Source organism: Oncorhynchus keta, chromosome 14 (genome assembly GCF_023373465.1).
Source record: "Oncorhynchus keta strain PuntledgeMale-10-30-2019 chromosome 14, Oket_V2, whole genome shotgun sequence".
In the NCBI taxonomy this organism is placed as follows: Eukaryota; Metazoa; Chordata; class Actinopteri; order Salmoniformes; family Salmonidae; genus Oncorhynchus; species Oncorhynchus keta.
The window spans coordinates 30,994,362-31,017,887 of NC_068434.1; the positions used below are offsets into that span (position 1 = coordinate 30,994,362).

General features: G+C 42.7%; 2 protein-coding genes across 5 annotated transcripts in view; one reads left to right on the forward strand and one right to left on the reverse strand.

The window, feature by feature from the left end:
* LOC118393205 (vinexin-like) overlaps window positions 1-15,333 on the reverse strand; it is a 52,464-nt gene extending 37,131 nt beyond the window's left edge. Inside the window, exons 1-2 of one of the 4 annotated variants that reach the window (XM_035785652.2) lie at window positions 10,268-10,419; window positions 8,600-8,707 (exon numbers count right to left, since the gene is read on the reverse strand). In XM_035785652.2, coding sequence (XP_035641545.1) covers window positions 8,600-8,608 — 9 coding nt within the window. In that variant the 5' untranslated portion in view covers window positions 8,609-8,707; window positions 10,268-10,419. Of the gene's footprint in view, window positions 1-8,599; window positions 8,708-10,267; window positions 10,433-15,183 lie in introns of those variants that run through there. The other 3 variants (XM_035785653.2, XM_035785656.2, XM_035785655.2) reach the window with 3 other exon arrangements.
* The window catches only part of LOC118393200 (prolactin-releasing peptide receptor-like), a 377,063-nt gene that overhangs the window by 204,089 nt on the left and 149,448 nt on the right, over window positions 1-23,526 (forward strand). The window lies entirely within an intron of this gene.

The following is a 23,526-nucleotide window of genomic DNA, read 5'->3' on the forward strand; positions in this document are numbered from 1 at the left end:
CCCCAAAAATTGTCAAAGATTCCCCCATGTCATAGACTGTTTTCTCTGCTATTGCATGGCAAGCGGTACCGGAGCGCCAAGTCTAGGACCAAAATGCTCCTTAACAGCTTCTACCCCCAAACCATAAGACTGCTAAAAATTAATCAAATGGCCACCCGGACTATTTACATTGACACTGCTGCTACTCGCTGCTTATTATCTATGCATTGTCACTTTACAAATGACCTTGATTAACCTGTATCCCCACACATTGACTCAGTACTGATACCCCTGTATATAGCCTCGTTATTGTTATGTCATTTTCTTGTGTTACTTTTTGATATATATTTTTTAACTTAAGTTTATTTAGTATATTGCTTATTTAGTAAGTAACTCTATTTCTTGAACTGCATTCACGGTAAAAAACATTTGATTTGATATAGTTCCGGTGAAGGGAAATCTTAACGCTACAGCATACAATTACATTCTAGACGATTCTGTGCTTCCAACTTTGTGGTTGAAGTTTGGGGGAAGGCCCTTTCCTGTTCTAGCATGACAATGCCCCCATGCACAAAGCGAGGTCCATACAGAAATTGTTTGCCGAGATCGGTGTGGAAGAATTTGACTGGCCTGCAACAGAGCCCTGACCTCAACCCCATCGAACACCTTTGGGATGAATTAGAACACTGACTGTGAGTCAGGCCTAATCACCCAACATCAGTGCCCGACTATTTCTCTACACTCGCAATAACATCTGCTAACCATATGTATTTGACCAAAAAAATAACATTTAATTTGATTTGACCTCACTAATGCTCTTGTGACTGAATGGAAGCAAGTCCCCGCAGCAATGTTCCAACATCTAGTAGAAAGCCTTCACAGAAAAGTGGAGGCTGTCATAGCAGCAAAGGGAAGAACAATTCCATATTAATGCCCCTGATTGTGGAATGAGATGTCCACATACTTTTGGTCATGTAGTGTAGTTGTTCACAAACTCAGCTGTTAGATACAGAGATCAGCAGAGACATGTAGACTAATTAGATTGTGTTGAGACAACATGCTACTTTGTAGAGAGAGAGAGAGGAAGACAGAGTTGGTGTTAGTTACAGGGACATTGGATAATTATGTAGTGAGTCAGAATAGTGTTAGTCAGCATGGGGTCACTGAACTTCACCACACCCTGCTGCTGACTCCCAGGAAATCTATGGGACTTTTCCCTCAAGGCCCAGAATAGCAACTGCGTAACTGAATAGAAAAGAGATGTTCAAATACAGTCCATAGGTCACATCAATAGATGTGTGTAGTCGACGAAGATCAAGGAACCGACCCAATAACGTAAGGTTGCTGTTCATAACCCCGGTTCTATGACAATATGAGTGAGGTCACTCACTATGGGTTAAGCCTTCAATGGATGTGGTCAATAAGGAACTCCTATCATACAATGTGTGTCGTAGACAGACCTCACACATATAAATCATAGAACTAGGATTACGTTAAGTAAACCATTTCAAATAATCATTTGGTCACTCAGTATGGGATATGGCAAACTGAAGTAGCATTGGTATACTCTCCAAAACCAGCTAATCAACCCTCAGAGGCCCCAAAACTAAGCAACGTACATGCCAAAGAGCGTGCAGTGAAGTCCAGTCGGTAGAACCTCATGAAGGTATGGACGGTGCCCCAACATGCTAAATTGCAGATGTCTTGCACAGAGATGCCTTTGAACAGTGCCCACGACGCACCCATACCTGAATGAGCCCTTAGGGATGATACACCCTAGCTTTTATAAGCATTTATAATTGCATCCGCTATTAAGTCAAATTGTATTGGAATTAAGAAATATATAAATATTAGGACAAGCAATGTCGGAGTGGCATTGACTAAAATACAGTAGAATACAATATGTACATATGAAATGAGAAAAACAGCATGCAAACATTATTAAAGTGACCAGTGATTTCATGTCTATGTACATAGGCCAACAGCCTCTAAGGCGCAGGGTTGAGTAACCGGGTTGTAATTAACAATCTGATGGCCTTGAGATAGAAGCAGTTTTTCAGTCTCTTGGTCCCAGCTTTGATGCACCTGTACTGACCTCACCTTCTGGATGATAGCAGAGTGAGTAGGCTGTGGCTCGGGTGGTTGATGTCCTTGATGATCTTTTTGGCCTTCCTGTGACATCGGGTACTGTAGGTGTGCTGAAGGGCAGGCAATGTTAAGACCGCACCACCCTCTGAAGAGCCCTGTGTTTGTGGGCAGTGCAGTTGCCGTACCAGGCAGTGATAGTAGTGGAGGTGTTGTTTCCTACCTTCACCACCTGGGGGCGGCCTGTCAGGAAGTCCAGGACCCAGTTGCACAGTGTGGGGTTCAGACCCTGGGCCCAGAGCATAATGATGAGCTTGGAGGGTACTATGGTGTTGAAGGCTGAGCTATAGTCAATGAACACCATTTGCACATAGGTATTCCTCTTGTCCAGATGGATGGGGCAGTGCGATGGCGATTGCATCATCTGTGGATCTATTGGGGTGGTATGCAAATAGGTCTAGGGTGTCAGGTAAGGTAGAGGTGATATGATCCTTAACTAGTCTCTCAAAGCACTTCATGATGACAGAAGTGAGTGCTACGGGGTGATAGTCATTTACTTCAATTACCTTTGCTTTCTTGGTTACAGGAACAATGCTGGACATCTTGAAGCAAGTGGGGACAGCAGACTAGGATAAGGAGAGATTGAATTTGTCTGTAAACACTCCAGCCAGATGGTCTGTGCATGCTCAGGGGACACGGCCATCTGGGCCGGCCACCTTGCGAGAGTTAACATGCTTAAATGTCATACTTTGGAACTATCACGGAGAAGGAGCCCACAGTCCTTGGGAGCAGGGGTGTCGGTGGCACTGTGTTATCCTCAAAGTGGGCGAAGAAGGTGTTTAGCTTGTCCGGAGCAAGATGTCAGTGTCCACTCATGTCTGGGCCGTTGAATTGTGACTGAGCCGTTGAATTGAGACTTCGTCTCTGTCCTGACAGTCTGCCTGTTCGATTGCCTTATGGAGGGAATCACTACACTGTTGGTATTCAACCATATTCCCATGCCGTGGTTAATTGTGGTGGTCCATGCTTTAAGTTTTGTTCGAATGCTGCCATCTATTCAAGGTTTTTGGTTTGGGTAGGTTTTAATAGTCACAATGGGAACAACATCCCCTGCACAATTCCTGATGAACTCAGTCACTGTGTCCAATGTGATGAACGCTGGTGAGAAATGGGCCTCACTGCGTGGGAGAGTGCCCAAGAGTTAAAAAGCTAGTCGCTTTTCTCAGGGCTCTCGTCGTAAAGCCTTTACTGGTGGGAGGGGCTATAGGAGGACAGGCTCATTGTAATGGTTAGAATGTAGTAACTGGAACGATATCAAACACATCAAACATATGGAAACCACATGTTTGACTCCGTTCCTTTATTCCATTCCAGACATTACAAAGAGCTCATCCTCCTATAGCTCCTCCCACGAGCCTCCACTGCTGGACGCACACAGCGGAGCCGCTCTTCCTCCAGAGAGGAAAATGGCGCAGGGTGAAATACTGATAGCTCCAAAGTAAGGCAATGATAAGCTCTACTAACGTTAGGCACAAAAGAGGGGTTAGGTTTCTAGTTAACCTTGGATATCCCCGTGGGAAAACCCAGGCAAGAGGGGTGAACTGACAGTGTGTGCAGCTCTACGGCTTGCTTTGCGGATTTAATTACTAAAAGTAAGACAGTTTTGAATGAGAGAAGTCTCATATCTGCACTTTCCAGTGTCTCGTCTCAAACAACGACTGAGACATAGCCTCAAGTACAACAGATAGGTCCCAAGTTGGGACGAGCTGTTTGGACAACAGACATAAGTAATGTGCACCCTTCATAAAACGACAGATAAGGAGATGATTTCCCACTGTGTCGTGGTTGAAGTCTACAGTATATGGCAGGCAGAGATGGAGGCCAGATAGACTTTAACAGTGGAGTAAGCCTTCTCCCTGTCCAGAAGCCCCTCCCGTAAGCAAAGTACCTCTGAAACAGAACACTGAAAGGGAATGGCCAGTTCCTGCTCTTAAACACACGCAACTTGATATCATACAGTGAGCGCATAGAAGGGACCCAAGTGCTTTGAATAATTTCAACAAACCTAAGCAGTAGGCCTGTTGCATTAAGATTCATCCTCTCATGGGACAGGCCTGAGTACCAGGGTGTCTAGATGAGGATGGAAAATCTCCCTGTGTAAAATCATCTCTGCTTAACCACAGCCGTCCTGGCCATCGGGGGGCTACCGGGATAAGAGACAACCTCTGTTCCCTAACTCTGGCTAGAGGGGGAAGGTAAAGACTGAGAGGGGGAAACATGTAAAGCTGTCCCCTTGGCCATGGGTACGCTAGCGCATCCACCCCCAGTGGCACGTTGTCATTTTCCATTGAAAATAACAACTGGCAGTGCGCGTTTCCACGCGATGCAAAGAGAACTAGGGACAGCCGTCCTTACAGTATTTCGCCCATATTTGGGCCACTACAAAGGGCTGAAGCTTCCAATATACAGAAGCACTGTAAATAACTCAAGGTAGTTTATGTGAGTAACACGGAGTTGTGGAGGCCACAATCCATTCACTGCTCTGCCCTGTGATAGATGCGTCTGTCGTCACACCCTTTCCTTGCAGACACTACCCCTAGGGGAGTGCCTTTGACAAAGATCAAGGGATCCCTCCAGTGCCGAAACTCATGGTAGGGATGCTTTTATCTTGTGATGGAGGTGACGAAGATAACACAGACGTACGAACAGGACCCATTGCGGTATTGCTCCACTCCAGCGGGACTATTGATATGGTGGAGGCCATCAAACCCAATAAACGGAGACACGTTTTTGAGCGTGACCGTATGCCCAAGTCTGAACATGGAGATGCCCTGGCAAAACGCAGTGACTCGCCTTTCCAATAGGGTGGCCTAGAACAAATTATAATTTATTCTTCCTGCAAGATATTCTATGATCTGTGTGGGCACCAAACAGCTCTTATCTGATTGATCGTGAAATCTAGCTCTGTGAGGGTTGTAAGGATAGCTGTATTTCTCACTGCTTGCTGCTGTGTCTGGGTACAGAGCAGGTAACCGTCTATGTAGGCAGAGATTCTGAGCCCCCTGGACCTCAGAGGGGTCAGTGCCACATCCACACATTTGCTGAAAGTCAGTGGGGCTAGTGAAAGGCTGATACTCATAGGGCTGGACCTGAAAGGCGAACCTGAGAAATCTCCTGTGTGCTGGCAAAATGTTGATTTGAAAATAGGCATCCTGCAGATCAACTGTAGTGAACCCTTCACTTTGACGAATGGAGCAAGACAGCACGTTGTGCATAAGCATACAGAACGTGAGCTTTTTAAAATAGCTGCTGAGGACCCGTTAGGTCCTTTTGTTAACCAAAATGTAACGAGTGTAGAAGCCTAGTTGGCTTTCATCTGCTGGTATTACTCTGATAGCCCTTTAGGTGAAAAGAGAGATTTCCTGCTCTAGTATTTGAGCCGAGTTGCGCTCGCTACTGACAACACTATTCTGATAAAAACAGGTGGTCTTCTGTCAAACTTAACCCTTGGTAACCATGGGCAAGACTGCATATTTGCACCAGTTCTCCACACTTGTGGCAAAATGGCTACGGACCGTAGCGCCCCTCTGGTGGCATTATAGGGATTCACCTTTTGGTTATACTCATGTTCTGTGCCCTTGGCAAGAATCTTGTATGCAACAGTGGTATTTGTTTATTGAAAAGGCAGTGTTTGTGCACGGAACGGGTACAGTGCTTTGTGGCAACTGCTCCCCCGTGCTTAATTTGTAAATTGGGAGGTGCCGGAACAAAAAGTGAGTACGAGAGGGGGGTGACCTGAGGAGCTCTGAGGTACCGGAATGCACAAAGAAAATTAAACCTTTAAAATAAAGCATTGCATGCATATAATCACATTTGCATAGTGGCATAGAGCAGTGGAGTAGACACACTTATGGAAGTTGCACACACATTTTTAGTAGCCTGGGGTCTGGGAAACGTGGCCTTTTCTAAATGCATTTCATGCAATTGTACAGAATTTTACATGACTGGAGACTTTGGGGGGATCTAATTTTGGAGCTAAGATAGGCGATTAGCATGAGGTTGTAAGTAACAAGAAAACTTCCCAGGACATAGACATATCTGATATTGGCAGAAAGCGTAAATTCTTGTTAATCTAACTGCACTGTCCAATTTACAGTAGCTATTACTGGGAAATAATACCATGCTAGGAGAGTGCACAATTTTGAACATGAAATGTTATTAATAAACAAATTAGGCACATTTGGCACACAGTCTTGATACAAACAGAAATGCAATGGTTCATTAGATCAGTCTAAAACCTTGCACATACACTGCTGTCATCTAGTGGCCAAAATCTAAATTGCACCTGGGCTGGAATAATACATTTTGGCCTTTCTCTTGCATTTCAAAGATGGTACGAAAAAATTACAAAAGAACGGTTGTTTTTTTCTTTGTATTATCTTTTACCAGATCTATTGTGTTATATTAATCTACATTTCCACAAACTTCAAAGTGTTTCCTTTCAAATGGTACCAAGAATATGCATATCCTTGCTTCATGGCCTGAGCTACAGGCAGTTAGATTTGGGTATATCATTTTAGACGAAAATTGGAAATCCTTAAGAGGTTTTAATACAGCTGAAATAATCGAAATGACAGGCTACTTTGACACTGACAAACTGAGAATCTGAGATCAATAAAAACGACCCTGTCTTGAATCCATCATTAGCCTATGCCTAGGTGTGTGGAGACGCATATTGTAAACTACAATATGAGGAGGAAATTGTCGTCCTAAACATGCTTTTCAGTTTCAATGACTCGCCCAATGATGCATGGCTTACTCGCCGGTGATGGCCGATGCGCTCGTGCCAAAAGGCAATGTCTCTCTTGCTTTACTTTGTAAAACAATATTTGGAATTTGATATAATATTTTGGCAGCCTCTACAGACAGATTTGTCTTGTCATTTCAGCAGGAGCCATTTACTTTCCAAACTGTTTTTTTCCCACGATTGTCTTTGAAATATTGCCAAAGGCCTGTCTTGTCTGCATGCTGTTCACTGACAGATTTGCTGTGCATTCCCAAACTTTAAACTGAGCCTTGTTATTGGGCTACACACAATCCATAGCTAGGCACATGTTTTAACGAAGCTATTGATAGTCGGTGGTTATATAATAAGCCTTCTCGTGGTGCAGTAGGGTATTCTGAATTATTGAATTTCTTTCTGAACAGACAACAGTAATTCTATAACTTTAGTAAATGTATTTCAATTTGTCAGGGGTGCTCTGCTCCTTCGCGCATATATGCTTGTATAAGGAAATAAATGAAGAAGTGATATATATGAGATGTGAGATATATAAAGTGAATCTCATTCTAGTTCTGTGAGAGATACCGGCACACTTCTTACAAAGCCACAGCCACACATTGGTCTCAAACAGCGGTTACAATCTTGCGCAAACCAATTAATCAAGAGGCAACTCCAATGAACATGTTTTTATTTATTTGTGTATTGATAAATAATGTTACATAATGTACTGGATCCGGCTAAATAGGTTCCGGAACAAAACAGTCCAAAACGGAGAAGTACCGGATCCCGAAGAGAGTATTCAGAAGTATTTTGACCTCATAAGGAAGAACCAAGTGAGGTGTGATGGAGCAACAGGGCGTTAGAAAGGAGCCGGGTCCCCCCTATTGGCTGTTGCTCCTGTCTGTCTACGGCTTTGCATGAAATTAGTTCCTTATTGACCACGCCCAACGAAGACGCTACCCATTCTGAATATCCGAGCAATTATTTGAAATAGAACTTACAACAAAGCCATGACTATATTAGCTTTCATCTTCGCCGGTCATTTACAGGGAAACTTTTAATATATTAACTCTAATCTGGAAGCCCAAAAAGTAACTGTTATTACAAGAAAGTGTTTCACAACAGGATTTCTCTCACCAGCTGTGTTTTTGAGTCAAGTGTTGCATCAGGATGATCTTATGAAAAATGAGTTGGCACTCTATGTTTCTCTATGCATTGTCACCCAGACCTCTCCTCCTCCTGTCTGTGGTAGGAGGTTTTCTGTGACTGGGTCCAGCTCTAATCTCCTCCACTGCATTGTTATCCCAGGACGTATGGTTGTCAGGACAGCCACAAATGACACCTTATGAGTTGTAGAACCTCTGCTACCAACAGTATCCACCACAACAGGCAGCCTGCCAGAGCCCCGCCTGAGTAGAGGGAGTGTCTAAGGCCAGGTGAAGTAACAATAGCTAAACTTTCCCTTATATTGTCCTCATACCAAACATCAGGGAAATATGTTTCAGCTTGAAAGAGAATGGGCGGAACTCAACAATTGGTACAGTGATACAAACATTTGACGTTATGTGACATAAATCCATCATAATGAGGTGTATTACCAAAAAGTACAGTACAAGGTAGTAGCATAGCTTCAGTATAGTGAATTGGTGTGCAAAGTCACTTAATGGATAACTTGATTTGACCCTTAAAAAAGTGCACACAACTAACCAAACTAGTGACATCCTCTCTATTGATTGTATTTCTATGACTGACCTCTTCCATTGGTTTCTGTGTGTAGGGCTGTGCTGAGCAGAAAGAGCAGGTTAATCATTGGCTCCATAATGTTGTTCCCAGCCATGAGAAGTCCTGCTCAGAGTTAGACTATTAAGGACACAGACCAAACAAAACACAGACATGTTTGCTTAAGGTGGTGATTTTGTTTGTAGTGCTATACAGGTCCTAAAAACGTCTGGCCTTTCCTTAATATCAGGCCGCATAACATCCCTTCATCTCTATCCTTTAATGGAGATGCTTAATTTTGGGGGGGAAACAACACTCGTGTCTACTACACTCCTACTCTCCAGATGAGTGGGAGGCAGGTAATGTCTTATCACATAATCTCACACAATGTAGTAAATTCTAGGGGATAAATTACGTAAGAAAGCAATAAACCTGAAATGATCATTAGTATGTTTTTACTTGAACAGGATGTTGGAAGATAATCACAAACAATCTGATATTTTTCAAAAACCTGAGGGGTGACTCATCATCAGGTTGTTATTATAAAGATGTTCTCTAAAGGTTAATCACACACTACTGCCTTGTCTCCAGACTGCAACTTGGCACATGTGAACACATTGCCATTAGACCATACAAGGACCTGGACCCGTCCTGTTTATTACATGTGCTTATTGAGGGATACACACATTTATCAGAAAGAAACTATTCTGCCTCCTTGTATGGTGCTCCCTCCCCTCAGCCTGCTGCTTGGGGGAGCCAGGGCTTCCGTGTCACTTGTCAATAGAGACACTATACAGCCTCACTTTGAGGGGCCCAATAATAATATGACTGCCGAACTAGAGAGGGATTGGAGATTTCAGGGAGGTTATTGTACTCATATTAGAGCTCACGCAGTGCTATGCAAGGTAGTTCAGCCCTTACACAACTACAAAAGAACAATCACAACCTTACACAGTGTAGGCAAATATGCCATCACAGGGCACACAAAAACACTCACACAGCCATATGGGTAGCTGTTTTGTATATATGCAAAGCAGAGTGAGTATAGGCTGTGGTGATGGAGCAAGAGATCTCAGGAGAGCTCAAAGAGGATCCGTGCAGGGTATAGAAATCATCCTGTCATCCACAATAAGCCCCAAGATGAAGGGTGAACATGTCTGGAGCCAGAGGGCCAAGTAGCCCTGTGTTAAGGGCATTGCCCTTCTCTCATTCACACCCTCTGTGTTCCTGTAATGTGGCAGGGGTGCATCAGAGCTGCCCTCTCCTCCACTCATTCACAAACCACAACTAAGACTGTTTCTCTAGGACAGTTCACAGCACAGACCTCATCACTGAGGGTAGCAGAATAAAATAGCCTTCTTCTGTCAGAATGAGACGGCCGTAACTTCAGGTACACTATACTGTACTGGATCTCGCTGTGTGACCATCCTCTCAGTTTGCTGAGTCTCTTTAAAAAAAACACTGACAAATTCCTGGGAAAGTCTGCTGCACTAATCCTGTGAAGCAAGCAAATAAGCCCGGAGCAGATAGGCAAACAGGCAGGTTACTCAACCCTTCAATAAAAACAGAGCAAAGCAGAACCTACCACAGCCCCATGATCACATAGTTAGTTATTGTGTAAAATATCTGGCTATGTTGACAAGTGTATCTAAAGTTATTTCATCCTACTTCCTCAGCATGGGAAAAGTTTAGGCTACTCACCTCTGATAAAGAATCCCAGGGAACACCACACCTCTCAAAGTTCTATCTTCTCCGTGATGCATGTAAGCCCAATATGTTGTGGGCAGTCCCACTCTACGACCTCGCTCACTCACTGCCTCTCTCTCTCTCTCTCTCTCTCTCTCTCTCTCTCTCTCTCTCTCTCTCTCTCTCTCTCTCTCTCTCTCTCTCTCTCTCTCTCTCTACCTCCTCTACCTCCTCCTGTGAAGGACTTCCCGGTTGACAGGCATTGCCGTGGCAACCCCTGGACCCTGTTCAAAAGGCACCCTCCTCTTGGCGTGTCAGCGCGGGGCTTCTTCAATGAAGAGTGCTCATCGTAGCGATATTTCACACAGTGCAGGGTTAACTAAAGGGGAATGCAAATTGTTAATCACCTCCACCTCCCCAATACCCCGCACTGCCCCTCTCTCTATCACCCACTCTCTCTTTCTCTCCCATGACTCCCTCTCTTTTGTGCTGCTGTTTGTGTCTTTTCTGGGGGCACATGCAGGCCAGGTCTCTTTCCAGTTAAAGAGAGACGGGAGTGAAGAGGAGCGGAGAAAAATAACTCTCTCAGTCCAGGAGGGTTCTCTGAGGGTCCCCTGACATCATTAGTCTTTGAGGTGGTCAAACCCCATGTATCGCACTGACACTGGACCCACCACTTGACTCACTCACTCAGACACAGACAGACAGATAGACATACAGAGCTTGTCTTTCTCACATCCCCTGCCCTTCCCCAGATCATTTATATCCAGCTACAACAGCTTAGACTGAGGGGCACGATGACTAGAGAGAAACTATATGTGAGTGGAGGTGAATCCATTTGAATTTGCTTCAACCACTGACAGCTGATATACAGAATAATCCAGACATTCTGTATTCAGATATCTAGATTGCCTTTCATAATATGTAGCCCTTGGAGCATACAGACCATAGAACAAGTACATGAGAGAATACAGTAAACGGAACTACACAGTGTTAAACTACAAGCAGAGTGAAGCACATGCTCTCAAATTCCTCAGTTGTTCTCGCTACCATACATGGCAAATTAGAACTAGGTTTTCCAGGTTGTCTGCAGTGTTTGCCAATGGAGAGAAACAGGATACAAACCTGATGATTTACATGCTGACATAACTGTTTCTGTCTCATATGTCTCAGGTACTGAGTTAGCCTTCACATGTTTCACATTGCAGGTGGTAGTACACTCACCTTTATTGCACTTTAACCTTTTAACCAGTCACACCAGCTAAAAAATAGACATTATTTGGTAAGCAGTGTGTGTGTGTGTGTGTGTGTGTGTGTGTGTGTGTGTGTGTGTGTGTGTGTGTGTGTGTGTGTGTGTGTGTGTGTGTGTGTAAGCCCCATGCCTCGGAGAGTTTCAGGATGGAATCGAAGGAGTCAGCTCTCTTTGAATAATTCAGCGGTCTGGCTTGGGACAGTGAAACTCAGGCAAATACCAGGCAGTGTCCATTTACTGAGTCTGCACCGCTGCTCCAGAGATTGTTTTTGCCAAAGGAAAATTTAGTTTTTCACCCCTAGAAGAAGGAACGCTTCTGGATAGTTTGTGCTGTAGTGGAAGAGGCTATAGGGCCCAGTTAGAGTAGTCAGGCCGGCACAGTCCCCCGCTGTGACCCAATCCTACACCCTGTCACTCTGTGGCTCAATGAGGTGCAAGAGGTGATTGCTGCTTTGGCCGAGGACCCAGCACCTCTCTCACAAACACACTCCCCCCTCCCTCTCTTCTTCTCTCCCATACACATTTCTCTTTCCATCACTGTCATTTTGTCTGTACCTCCCTCCAGTGATAAATATTATATTTGGAGGGATGGGAACTGTAGCCTGTTTTTTCCACTGTCCCGCCGAGTCCATAGTGTGGTATTTGTAACAGTGGTGGGATTCTAATGAATCAACCTTAGCAACTCTCAGCTCTGTGCCAGAGTAGTAAATCCCGCCTAGCAACCTTCAACTTTCAAACACATTCAAACCCTGTTCTGTCTCTGTGGTATGTTCCAATATGTTCCGTATGTTTCTATGAAGAAAATCATACCCATTGCATGGGTCATTAAAATCCCATGCAACAACCAAAGACCATACCAAGTGAGGGAATACATCATGACAGAAAGCTCTGTTACATAACAGTCAACTACCTAACTTGATGATGGCTAACGGCTGGGTACTTTTTCTACTGGTTGGGGAAAACATTTCCCAGTGAAGCACTAAAGTATCTGAACATTCATCATGCATTTGGAAACAAACTGCCTATAAAACAAGGCATTTGGTTTCAATCAGGCATTCATATTTTAGAGAGATTTAATAACTAAGAGTTTAATGTAACTAAATATTGCTTAACACTGAAAGACATCCAATAAAGTGAAAGAACTGTCAGTTCATCTGTTTTTCTTTCTTATGTGACCTTTGCCTACATCAGGGGGTTCCCAACCTAGGGGGCGGGACCTTCCTTGAGAAGAATGTAATAATAATCATCATCATAATAATTCACAAATGTGTATATACCGAGCTAAAACGATGTATAATTACACAATGCTTTAGGCCAGAAATATGCCAGCAGCATACCACCCTGCAAACCACTGCTGGCTTGCTTCTGAAGCTAAGCAGGGTTGGTCCTGGTCAGTCCCTAGATGGGAGACCAGATGCTGCTGGAAGTGGTGTTGGAGGGTCAGTGGAAGGCACTCTTTCCTCAGGTCTAAAGAAATATCCCAGTACCCCAGAGCAGTGATTGGGGACATTGCCCTGTGTAGGGTGCTGTCTTTTGGATGGGATGTTAAATGGGTGTCCTGACTCTCTGAGGTCATTAAAGGTCCCATGGCACTTATCGTAAGAGTAGGGGTGTTAACCCTGGTGTCCTGGCGAAATTCCCATTCTGACCCTAAAACCATCACAGTCACCTAATAATCCACAGTTCACAATTGGCTCATTCATCCCCCTCCTCTCCCCTGTAACTATTCCCCAGGTTGTTGCTGCAAATGAGAACGTATTCTCAATCAACTTACCTGATAAAATAATGGATAAATTACATTTTAAAAAGCTGTAAAATGCCAGAGAAAGACACAGCTCTGATGCACTTGGAAATATAATTTAAGAAGCGGAGCTTTGACCTAAATTTGAGGAGTAAAATAAATGCTTTGACTCTTGGGAAGTAATCTTATATAATGTGTGACTCTGTCACTATCAATTGATCTAATCACTTTCTATAAAAGAGAATATGTATAATTAAATTGAAGGTTCATATAAATTATTATAATAAAATATATTTGGTAGCAGAATATTATTTGGAGAAATTGGGTCTGAACTTGAATTTCCTTATCCATTATTATTAAAATATGTTGTTTGTTTTTTTTACCAGGCAAGTCAGTTAAGAATAAATTCTTATTTTCAATGACGGCCTAGGAACAGTGGGTTAACTGCCTGTTCAGGGGCAGAACGACAGATTTGTACCTTGTCAACTCGGGGGTTTGAACTTGCAACCTTCCGGTTACTAGTCCACTGCTAACCACTAGGCTACCCTGCCGCCCCATGAATCTTGTTAAACTACATAGAATTGCAGGAAATTAGCTATAAAACAACAACATTTTATAGCTCCCTCAAATTGAACCAAATCAAGTTTGTGGTGTTTTTAATATAGGTTAACTCAGTAAGCAATAATAAAAAGGCGGGCCTTGGGGGAAAAAGGCTCGGAACCCCTGGCCTACATGATCATCACCGTCACCCATACAGACAGATATACACAGTGACAGTGTTGTTAAAATGCCTTTCAGAAGGACACAACAGCACCATAGGGGTTGTTTGTTGCTTTGCATGTAAACAACACTCTGGTCAGCAGTCGGTGCATCCCACAACCGTATGAGCCATACAGACTGATGATGAAGCCAACCATTCCCATGCATTCCTCTGCCTATATTAGACTCTCCTCTGGGGGAATGCTTGTCTCCTCTGGTATGGGAGGTAAGCTATGATAAGAACCCTCTCTCTTTCAGCACCAGAGCTCACAGCCCTCATGCACACTGAGTATCAGAGTAGACGAATGGACACATGAAGATATGCATGTCGTGGTTGTTGGCCCAAAGAGGAAATCCATTTGGAGCTCTCAAGGTTAGCTACTTCCAGTATAAAGAGCCCAGCTAAACAAAGACAACAGGGACCACAAACATAGAAGTGGACATTATGGTTTAAAATACAGATGTGGGATCTTAATTTGAGCCAGTTTGCTACAGCAGTAAGGTAATCCTGCAGCAACAGGAAATGTGAATTATTATGTGGATTATAATTAGTGGACATTTTTGTAAGGGTTGATACATTTTTCTCAGCAACAAAAGAGAGATCAAATGAAGATCCTAATGTACTTCTGTTCTTGTAAGCCCTTAGATGGGTTAAGTTCCCTTTACGTTTGGTAAGAAATGTATCATGACAAAACACTGATGTGTTGAATGAATGAACATGTTAATGTATACAGTATGTACAAATGAACATGCACAGTATAACCAGTGGAGCAGTACTGAAGTGGTTACATTCAGCATAGCTCTCAGCCCAAAAACAACAGCCACAACATCAGAAACCTGTCTTTCCGTGGAGGAGGTCTGATTCCTGAATCTGCTCAACCAAAGACAGATAGCTCCTTCCTAAGACAATGTTAGAACCCTACAAGAACAATTCGGCTGCCACTCAACTGTTGCACAACAATGTTCAGAAAGAAAAGTCATTGACACGCATGGAGAACGAAAGATAAACACAGTTCCATTTCCCACAGTTCAAGTGTATAATCCGGTCATTACGCTCCTGATCTCTTCAGCCCTCTAGGTGATAGAGCCAGAGCGAGCGGGAGACTCTGACAACATGAACTGTTTGAGTTTTAGTCTTGACGTGGAGCAGCAGAGACAGACAGAGAGAGTCGTACTTACAGATCAGTGCAGCGCAGGCCGAGTAGAGAGGTCTTCTTGGTATAGTACAGAGGGAGAGAGAAAGAGAAGGAGGGAGGGAGAGAACCACTGCTGCTGGCCAACAGGGTGTCTTTTATCTTCTGCGAGTGACTCAGCTTGTGTGTGTGTGTGTGTTTTGTGTGTGTGCAACACCCCTCACTCCACTCTACAGCTCATCAGGGACTCTGTAATAGTTTCCATCTGCAGCTGGAAATAATAGAAATTCCCATGCAGGCACAGCCTCAGTGGAACCACACTTTTGTTTTTCATGAGCAGGAACAGAGGAGGCCATTTTCACATCAACCTAAATATACAGACTTGTGTTTGAGCTCAATCCAGTAGTAGTGTGGTGCTCCATTCAGATTCCGAGGCCTATTTGAGAGAAAGATATTCAGATTTGCTAAACTAAACTGTAAAAAAGGCCCTTCCTTCCAGCCAATCAGGGTGCTTGAATTGACATTTGGACTTGGGCTCTGCCCACTCTAGCTCAGAGAGTTTTTAGTCATCAACAGAAAAAGACGCAAGTTTGGTTTGCAACCAAGCTTTAAGTGTTTATTCTAATAGGCACTTTATATTGTTGGGGGTTGTTTATGATTAATGCATGCTACTGAAACCTTGCTAGTGTTAGTTATCTTGTTACATATAACTTAATACCTGTGTAACTAATGCATGCCATCTCCTAAGTACAGAATTGGCAGTTAATCATTGCATGGTTGGATTTATCATTATGTGCATGTTACTATTACAGCAAAATATTGTGCTATATGGCAGTTTAGTAAGTAAATTCTGGAAGATTCGAAGCGGTATGGTACGCATGCGCACTTGATTCATGGCCAACCAGATAATCAATCAATCAAATATATTTATAAAGCCCTTTTTACATCTGCAGATGCCACAAAGTGCTATACAGCTACTGTTCCTTCACTCTGCGGTCCAACACATCCCAAACCATCTCAATTGGGTTGAGGTCGGGTGATTGTGGAGGCCAGGTCATCTGTTGCAGCACTCCATCACTCTCCTTCTGTCACGCCTGCTCCCGCTCTCCCGCTCTGGCGCTCGAGGGCGCCTGGCTGTCCTTCATAACACACACCTGCCACCATCATTACATGCAGCAGCGCTCATTGGACTCACCTGGGATCCTTCACTTTGCTGATTGCCCCGTCTATAACTGTCTGCTCCCCCGTTTGTTTCCTGTGTCTGCATCGATCACCCTAGTGTTTAATTTGCCATACTGTAATAATTTCGCCACTATGGCCTATTTATTGCCTCGCCCCCTTATCCTACCTCATTTGCACACACTGTATATAGACTTACTCTATTGTGTTATTGACTGTATGTTTGTTTATTCCATGTGTAACTCTGTGTTGTTGTTTGTGTCCCACTGCTTTGCTTTATCTTGGCCAGGTCGCAGTTGTAAATGAGAACTTGTTCTCAACTAGCCAACCTGGTTAAATAAAGGTGAAATAAATCAAATATAATAAAAATGTATGTTATGTGTTCACGTTCAGACGCTGTCCTGTCCTGTTCAATATCCGTCGCCATTAAATGTTCACTCACTTTTGTGATTAACGGGTTTCTCTGTTGTCGAGGGCATTTGATTTTTGTATTGTGCCTTACCTGTATTTGGTGGACTTGCCCGTTAAAAGTACGCATAGCAGACATCTCTGCTCTCCTGCGCCTGAATCCTTCACCTACCTCCTAACGCAATATTGTCACAGCATACAGGTTGCAGTGGTGGGTGGTATATGGGGCTTTGGTGACAAAACGGATGGCACTGTGATAGACTGCATCTACTTTGCTGTGAGTAGAGTGTTGGAGGCTATTTTGTAAATGACATCGCCAAAGTCGAGGATCAGTAGGATAGTCAGTTTTACGAGGGTATGTTTGGCAGCATGGGCGAAGGAAGCTTTGTTGCGAAATAGGAAGCCGATTCTAGATTTAATTTTGGATTGGAGATGTTTAATATGAGTCTGGAAGGAGAGTTTACAGTCTAGCCAGACACCTAGGTATTTGTAGTTGTCCAAATATTCTAAGTTAGAACCATCCAGAGTAGTGATGCTAGTCGGGGTGCGGGTGCGGCTAGCAATCAGTTGAAGAGCATGCATTTAGTTTTACTAGTGTTTAACAGTAGTTGGAGACCACGGAAGGAGTGTTGTACGGCATTGAAGCTCGATTGGAGGTTTGTTAACACAGTGTCCAAAGAAGGGCCAGATGTACACAGAACGGTGTCATCTGCATAGAGGTGGATCAAGGAATCACCATCAGCAAGAGCGACATCTAGAAAGAGAGAGTCTAAATGTCCAAGAGTGACATTTAGAAAGAGAGGGTCCAGATTGTCAAGCCCAGCTGATTTGTACGGGTCCAGGTTTTGCAGCTCTTTCAGAACATCTGCTATCTGGATTTGGGAGAAGGAGAAGCTGGGGAGGCTTGTGCAGGTAGCTGCAGGGCAAGTAGCTGCAGGGGATGTAGAGCAGTTGGCCGGGGTTCGGGTAGCCAGGAGGAAAGCAGCCGTAGAGATATCGTGGATTTAACGGTGGTGACAGTGTTTCCTAGCCTCAGTGCATTGAGCAGCTGTGAGGAGGTGCTCTTATTCTCCATGGACTTTACATTGTCCCAAATCTTTTTGGAGTTAGAGCTACAGGATGCAAATTTCTGTTTGAAAACCGAGCCTTTGCTTTCCTAACTGACCGTGTGTATTGGTTCCTGACTTCCCTGTAAAGATGCATATCGCGGGGACTATTCGATGCTAGTGCAGTCCGCCACAGGATGTTTTTGTGCTGGTCAAGGACAGTCAGGTCTGGAGTGAACCAAGGGCTATATCTATTCTTAGTTCTACATTTTTTGAAAGAGGCATGCTTATTTAAGATGGTGAGGAAAGCACTATTAAAGAACAACCAGGCGTCATCTACTGATGAGGGCAATATCCTTCCAGGATACCCGGGCCAGGTCGATTAGAAAGGCCAGCTCGCAGAAGTGTTTTAGGGGCCATTTGACAGTGATGAGGGGTGGTCATTTCACCGCTAGCGGGTGCAGGCAATGAGGCAGTGATTGCTGAGAACAAGAGGGCAAGTTGGTCAGGATAATATCTAAAAGAGATTGAAATATATTGAAATATATACAAAGACAGACGAAAAAACAAACATTTACACAGGAGAACAACAAACAATGTCTACACTGCTACACCTACCTTGTCACAACACAACTGATTGGCTCAAACTCATTAAAGAAGGAAATAAATTCCACAAATGAACTTTTAACAAGACACACCCGTTAATTGAAATGCATTCCACCTCATGAAGTTGGTTGAGGGAATGCCAAGAGTATGAAAAGCTGTCATGAAGGCAAAGGGTGGCTACTTTGAAGAATCTCAAATCTAAAATATATTTTGATTTCTCTAACACTCTTTTGGTTACTACATGATTCCATATGTGTTATTTCATAGTTTTGATGTCTTCTACAATGTAGAAAATAGTAAACAAATAAAGTAGTAGGTATGTCCAAACATTTGACTGGTATTGGAGATCTAAATTAATTTAAAAATCAAGATCCGTTGGCGGAACTCCAAGAGCAAACTTGCAATGTAATCGAGGCGTAAAAGTCCTCTGAAGTTTTACATTTTCACCTCAAAATCTCCAACCTGAATCTCAGCATATACCGTAGAGTTTAGTTTCTATTTTTTTTCTCTTTCAATAGTGGATTCAGTTAGCATAGCATCTATTGATGATTGCTTGGTCTGTGCGTGTTCTATGAATCAATTTAGCTTACCTTGTATGATTCATAATCATGTTTTATGTTGGATGTGCCCTGACAATTAATATAATTGTTATTAGTCCAATGATTCATCCTTTCTTAAGGGTATTTTTAAGGAGTGGTGGCAGTCCCACTCCTTTTGTTGAAGAGATAGAACAGTGGTAGAAAGAAGGGGAAGATAGGGGGAGAGGGAGGGGGAGTCAAAGGGACAGTGGGCTGGATTCGAACCCATGCCGACTGAGACCACTAATAATTTATTCTGCCTATTTCTTGCTTTGAACGTAATAAAACAATTGATCTAAAAAACAGATTTCCCAGAACAAAAAATATATCTAAGCCCTACAAATATGTCAATTTATTATATTCCACAAAATAATTCACACGAGAGGCGCTGTAGCCTGCACATAGCCTACAGAGGCTACTTGAATTGGCGCCCAGTGGACCTGCAATCTTATGGGCCTTACACTCTTCACGCTAAACTATGCGAACGCAATGATGGAGCGTCATTGTAGCTACGTACATTTGTGTGGCTCAACTTTTGTAACGGACCGAATACAAAGCTCCGTCTCTCTGTTTGTTTATGTTTCCTTCATTTATAGAACCACAAGTCCATTCTAAATAACTGAAGAGAGAGAGAGTGTGTGTGTGTGTGTGTGTGTGTGTGTGTGTGTGTGTGTGTGTGTGTGTGTGTGTGTGTGTGTGTGTGTGTGTGTGTGTGTGTGTGTGTGTGTGTGTGTGTGTGTGTGTTAAAGTCCCCACAAGGATAGTAAAACAAGGAAAACATTTCCCACGTCCCCATGGGGACAAAGGCTATGTTAAATTTAGGGGTTAGGGTTAGAATTGGGGTAAGGGGTTAGGTTTAGGATTAGGAGTTAGGTTTAGGGTTTGGGTTAGGGTTAGGGATATAGTAAGGGGAAGGGTTAGATGTTAGGGAAAATAGTATTTTGAATGGAAAGTAAGTTTGGGTCTCCATGAGGATAGAATAACAAAATGTGTGTGTGTGTTAATACTATGTGTGGTGGTGACAAAGATAAATTAAAGTCCTGGACTGAGAAGCATCCGTACTGTTCTTGACGAACAGAATATAGTGAGTCAGACAGAACCTTAACGATCAGTACTAAGCACATAGTGGGTGAGGGCTCAAAAGCCAACCGCTCAAATGAGCTCCAGCTAGCCTTTTTTTCATAAATGTTGGTTGACACAGAGCAATACCTACACGGCTAGGGTTGCACTCCACACAAATACACAAATTCAAAATCCAGACCTGGGCTCACGCTAACAGACTTAGTCACACACTCACATACACACATGCCCACAGCTGGAGGAGAGGAATCAGTGTTTCCACAGTCTGCTCCAAGAGCAGCCATGCCCATGTTGCAAAGGCAGCCTCACTTGTCCACCCAGTTTGGAAATGAGTGTGTGGCAGAGGAAACTACTATAGTATGTAGATTGCAGTGGACACTTTGGTTAATGCTTTTAATTCTAGAGTATCAATAATGCTGAAGAACAATTAACACATTCAGGTACACAGTACCTGGGGGTGCAGCTTTTTGCAGATTTTACCTGCATTCTAGAGCCATAATCATTATGCCACGTTTGCTGGAGAAAAATAGCTAAAATAGTTAGACACGCTAATCTAACTCGATTGATAGCCAGAAATGGCTTGGGAGCTCGTTATGAGGTTGGGAGATTGGAAACCTAGCTCCCTGGCTAGCTAAAGCCAACTTCATAAAATAAAATAAAATGTTATTTGTCACATACACATGGTTAGCAGATGTTAATGCGAGTGTAGAAAAATGCTTGTGCTTCTAGTTCCGACAATGCAGTAATATCCAATGAGTAATCTAACCTAACAATTTCACAACAATTACCTTATACACACAAGTGTAAAGGAATTAATAAGAATATGTACAGTGCCTTGCGAAAGTATTCGGCCCCCTTGAACTTTGCGACCTTTTGCCACATTTCACGCTTCAAACATAAAGATTAAAAAAACGGTATTTTTTTTGTGAAGAATCAACAACAAGTGGGACACAATCATGAAGTAGAACGACATTTATTGGATATTTCAAACTTTTTTAACAAATCAAAATCGGAAAAATTGGGCGTTTTGCATTTCTCTTTGGTTATTTGAGCTGTTCTTGACATAATATGGACTTGGCATTTTACCAAATAGGGCTCTCTTCTTTATACCACCCCTACCTTGTCACAACACAACTGATTGGCTCAAACGCATTAAGGAAAAAAAATCATTTTACAAATGAACTTTTAACAAGGCACACCTGTTAATTGAAATGCATTCCAGGTGACTACCTCATGAAGCTGGTTGAGAGAATGCCACGAGTGTGCAAAGCTGTCATCAAAGCAAAGGGTGGCTACTTTGAAGAATCTCAAATATAAAACATATTTTCTATTAACACTTTTTTGGTTACTACATATGTGTTATTTCATAGTTTGATGTTTTCACTATTATTCTACAATGTAGAAAATAGTACAAATAAAGAAAAACCCTTGCATAGGTAGGTGTGTCCAAACTTTTGACTGGTATTGTACTTCAATCAAATGCATGTATAAAACCCTTTTTACCTAACACATCAGCTGTGTTTGCTGGGAATGGGGATACTCTTTGCCTGGTCTAGTCGGTGTGGCCCCTCTGCAAAATACAGCTGACAGATCTTTTTATAAATAATGATGATTAAACATTGGCTTAAAAATTTATTTTCGTAATTAATTCAACATCAAAACGTTTTTTAAACAGGACAAATCTGAGATGGCACGTGCCCTTGAGCCCCCTATGGGCATAATAAGTTATTGCTCTTGTGTCTGTCCACAGAGTTTCCTTAGTTCTGTTAGTATTCCTGTCAACCTAGTTGAGTGGCTGGCTGGTTCTTCTGTCTTTCCCAGTGTCTGAATCAGTCTTCAGATATTCCTCAGGCCTATCGGACTGGTGAATTCTTCCTTTCTCTGGCTCTCTCTCTGTCTTGACTGCACCCAACTCTGGTCTGCCATCCAAGATAAATATTGAACAGCTTGTGAGATCAACAACCAAAGGTCACATCCCTCTCTGTTCTCCTCTCTCCACATCATCTCCTCTTCAGAGAAAGCCCACGGTTCCAGACTTTCATCATCATGGCACGTGACCATCACCCGAGTCACCCTAACAATACTTTAAAAAGGTCTATGAGATATTTAGTGGGTTATGGCATTGGCTTCAATGTGGCTCCAGTCACGTCACTGGTTGTGGCTTTGTTCGATTGTTAAACTCATGGGTTTGTGAGCTCCCTCTTGAATTTAGAAGTTCTCACATATTGAAAATTGTAAGCTATTTAACATCATGTTGTTCTAAAAATGACAAATCATTGACTCACCTTGAACACCTCCCTGTATTTGAAGTCTCCTGCCATGTGGGCATTTGTAGGAATAAATCAGCATTCATTGGGCACTGGTGGATGTTGACTGTTGTTCTTCATTAACACTGCTTAACGGTCATTTAATTAACCCAAAATCATTTCTAACATGTTGCCTAAAGTAGAACTTAGGGTTAGATAAGGGGACTGAGGTCTGTTACACACAAGGGAGACGGGGTGCACAGGCACATAGGGACTTGACCAACTCATTTTATAAACCTCTAGTTAAAAGAACATTTCTACAAGCTGTTAAGAGTGCATGGGTGGTGATCCTACAGAAAGCTCCAAACTCTGACCCGACTCAATAAAGAGTTCTCTGTAGTGTTTACAAAGGGCCACGAGATGGCAGCCTATGGACACAGGTGGTCCAAATGCATGAAGCTCATATTGTACGCATTCAGGAGCTGTGGAGATAAAGTCCAATATAAGGCCTTTTTGCTGGGAGAAGAGACCACACAGAATCAAAATATGTAAATATCTAGACCCTTAAAGATGCACAATGCAGAAATCGCTCCGCCATATCCTGGTTGCTAAAATTCTATAATAGTTTGACTAATTTCGGTTTATGTGACAAAACAATTAAGTATCGTGTAGAGAGTCATCGTACAATATAAACCGTTGTGAAATACTTTTTCCATAACCAAAAATATATATTTTTCAGCTGTTTGAAGCTGAAACTGAAGAATGGGAAGTATAGAAACATAGAGCAGATCTACCACTTCTCAGACTTGCTTTCAATGAGAAAGAAATGGATGCTATAGATACGTCAATGTGAATTTGGTCAGTTGCCCAAGAAGTTACATATTGCAGCTTTAAAGAAACAGATCATAAATATGACTAAATCAACAAGTCTTATAATTCATAAAGTTATGTGCTAATATGAAAAAATCAATTGCATTAAGGGAACGGTAGTAAACGCTAATAAAACCTCATATATTTGGAGAAAAAAACACATTCAAAGATCTTAAAGTATCATGCAAATAAAACATGTACAAACTAAAGGTAAAGGAACAGTGTAAGTGCTAATATAGGCAAATGAAGTGCTATAGAAGCCTACCTCATGAAGTGCCATACAAATAAAAGGAACACACACTAAAGATCCAAGAAATTAATTTATAAATAGATAATGATTAAGTTTAGGGTTGAGCTGGAGTGTGGAGTGTGGACA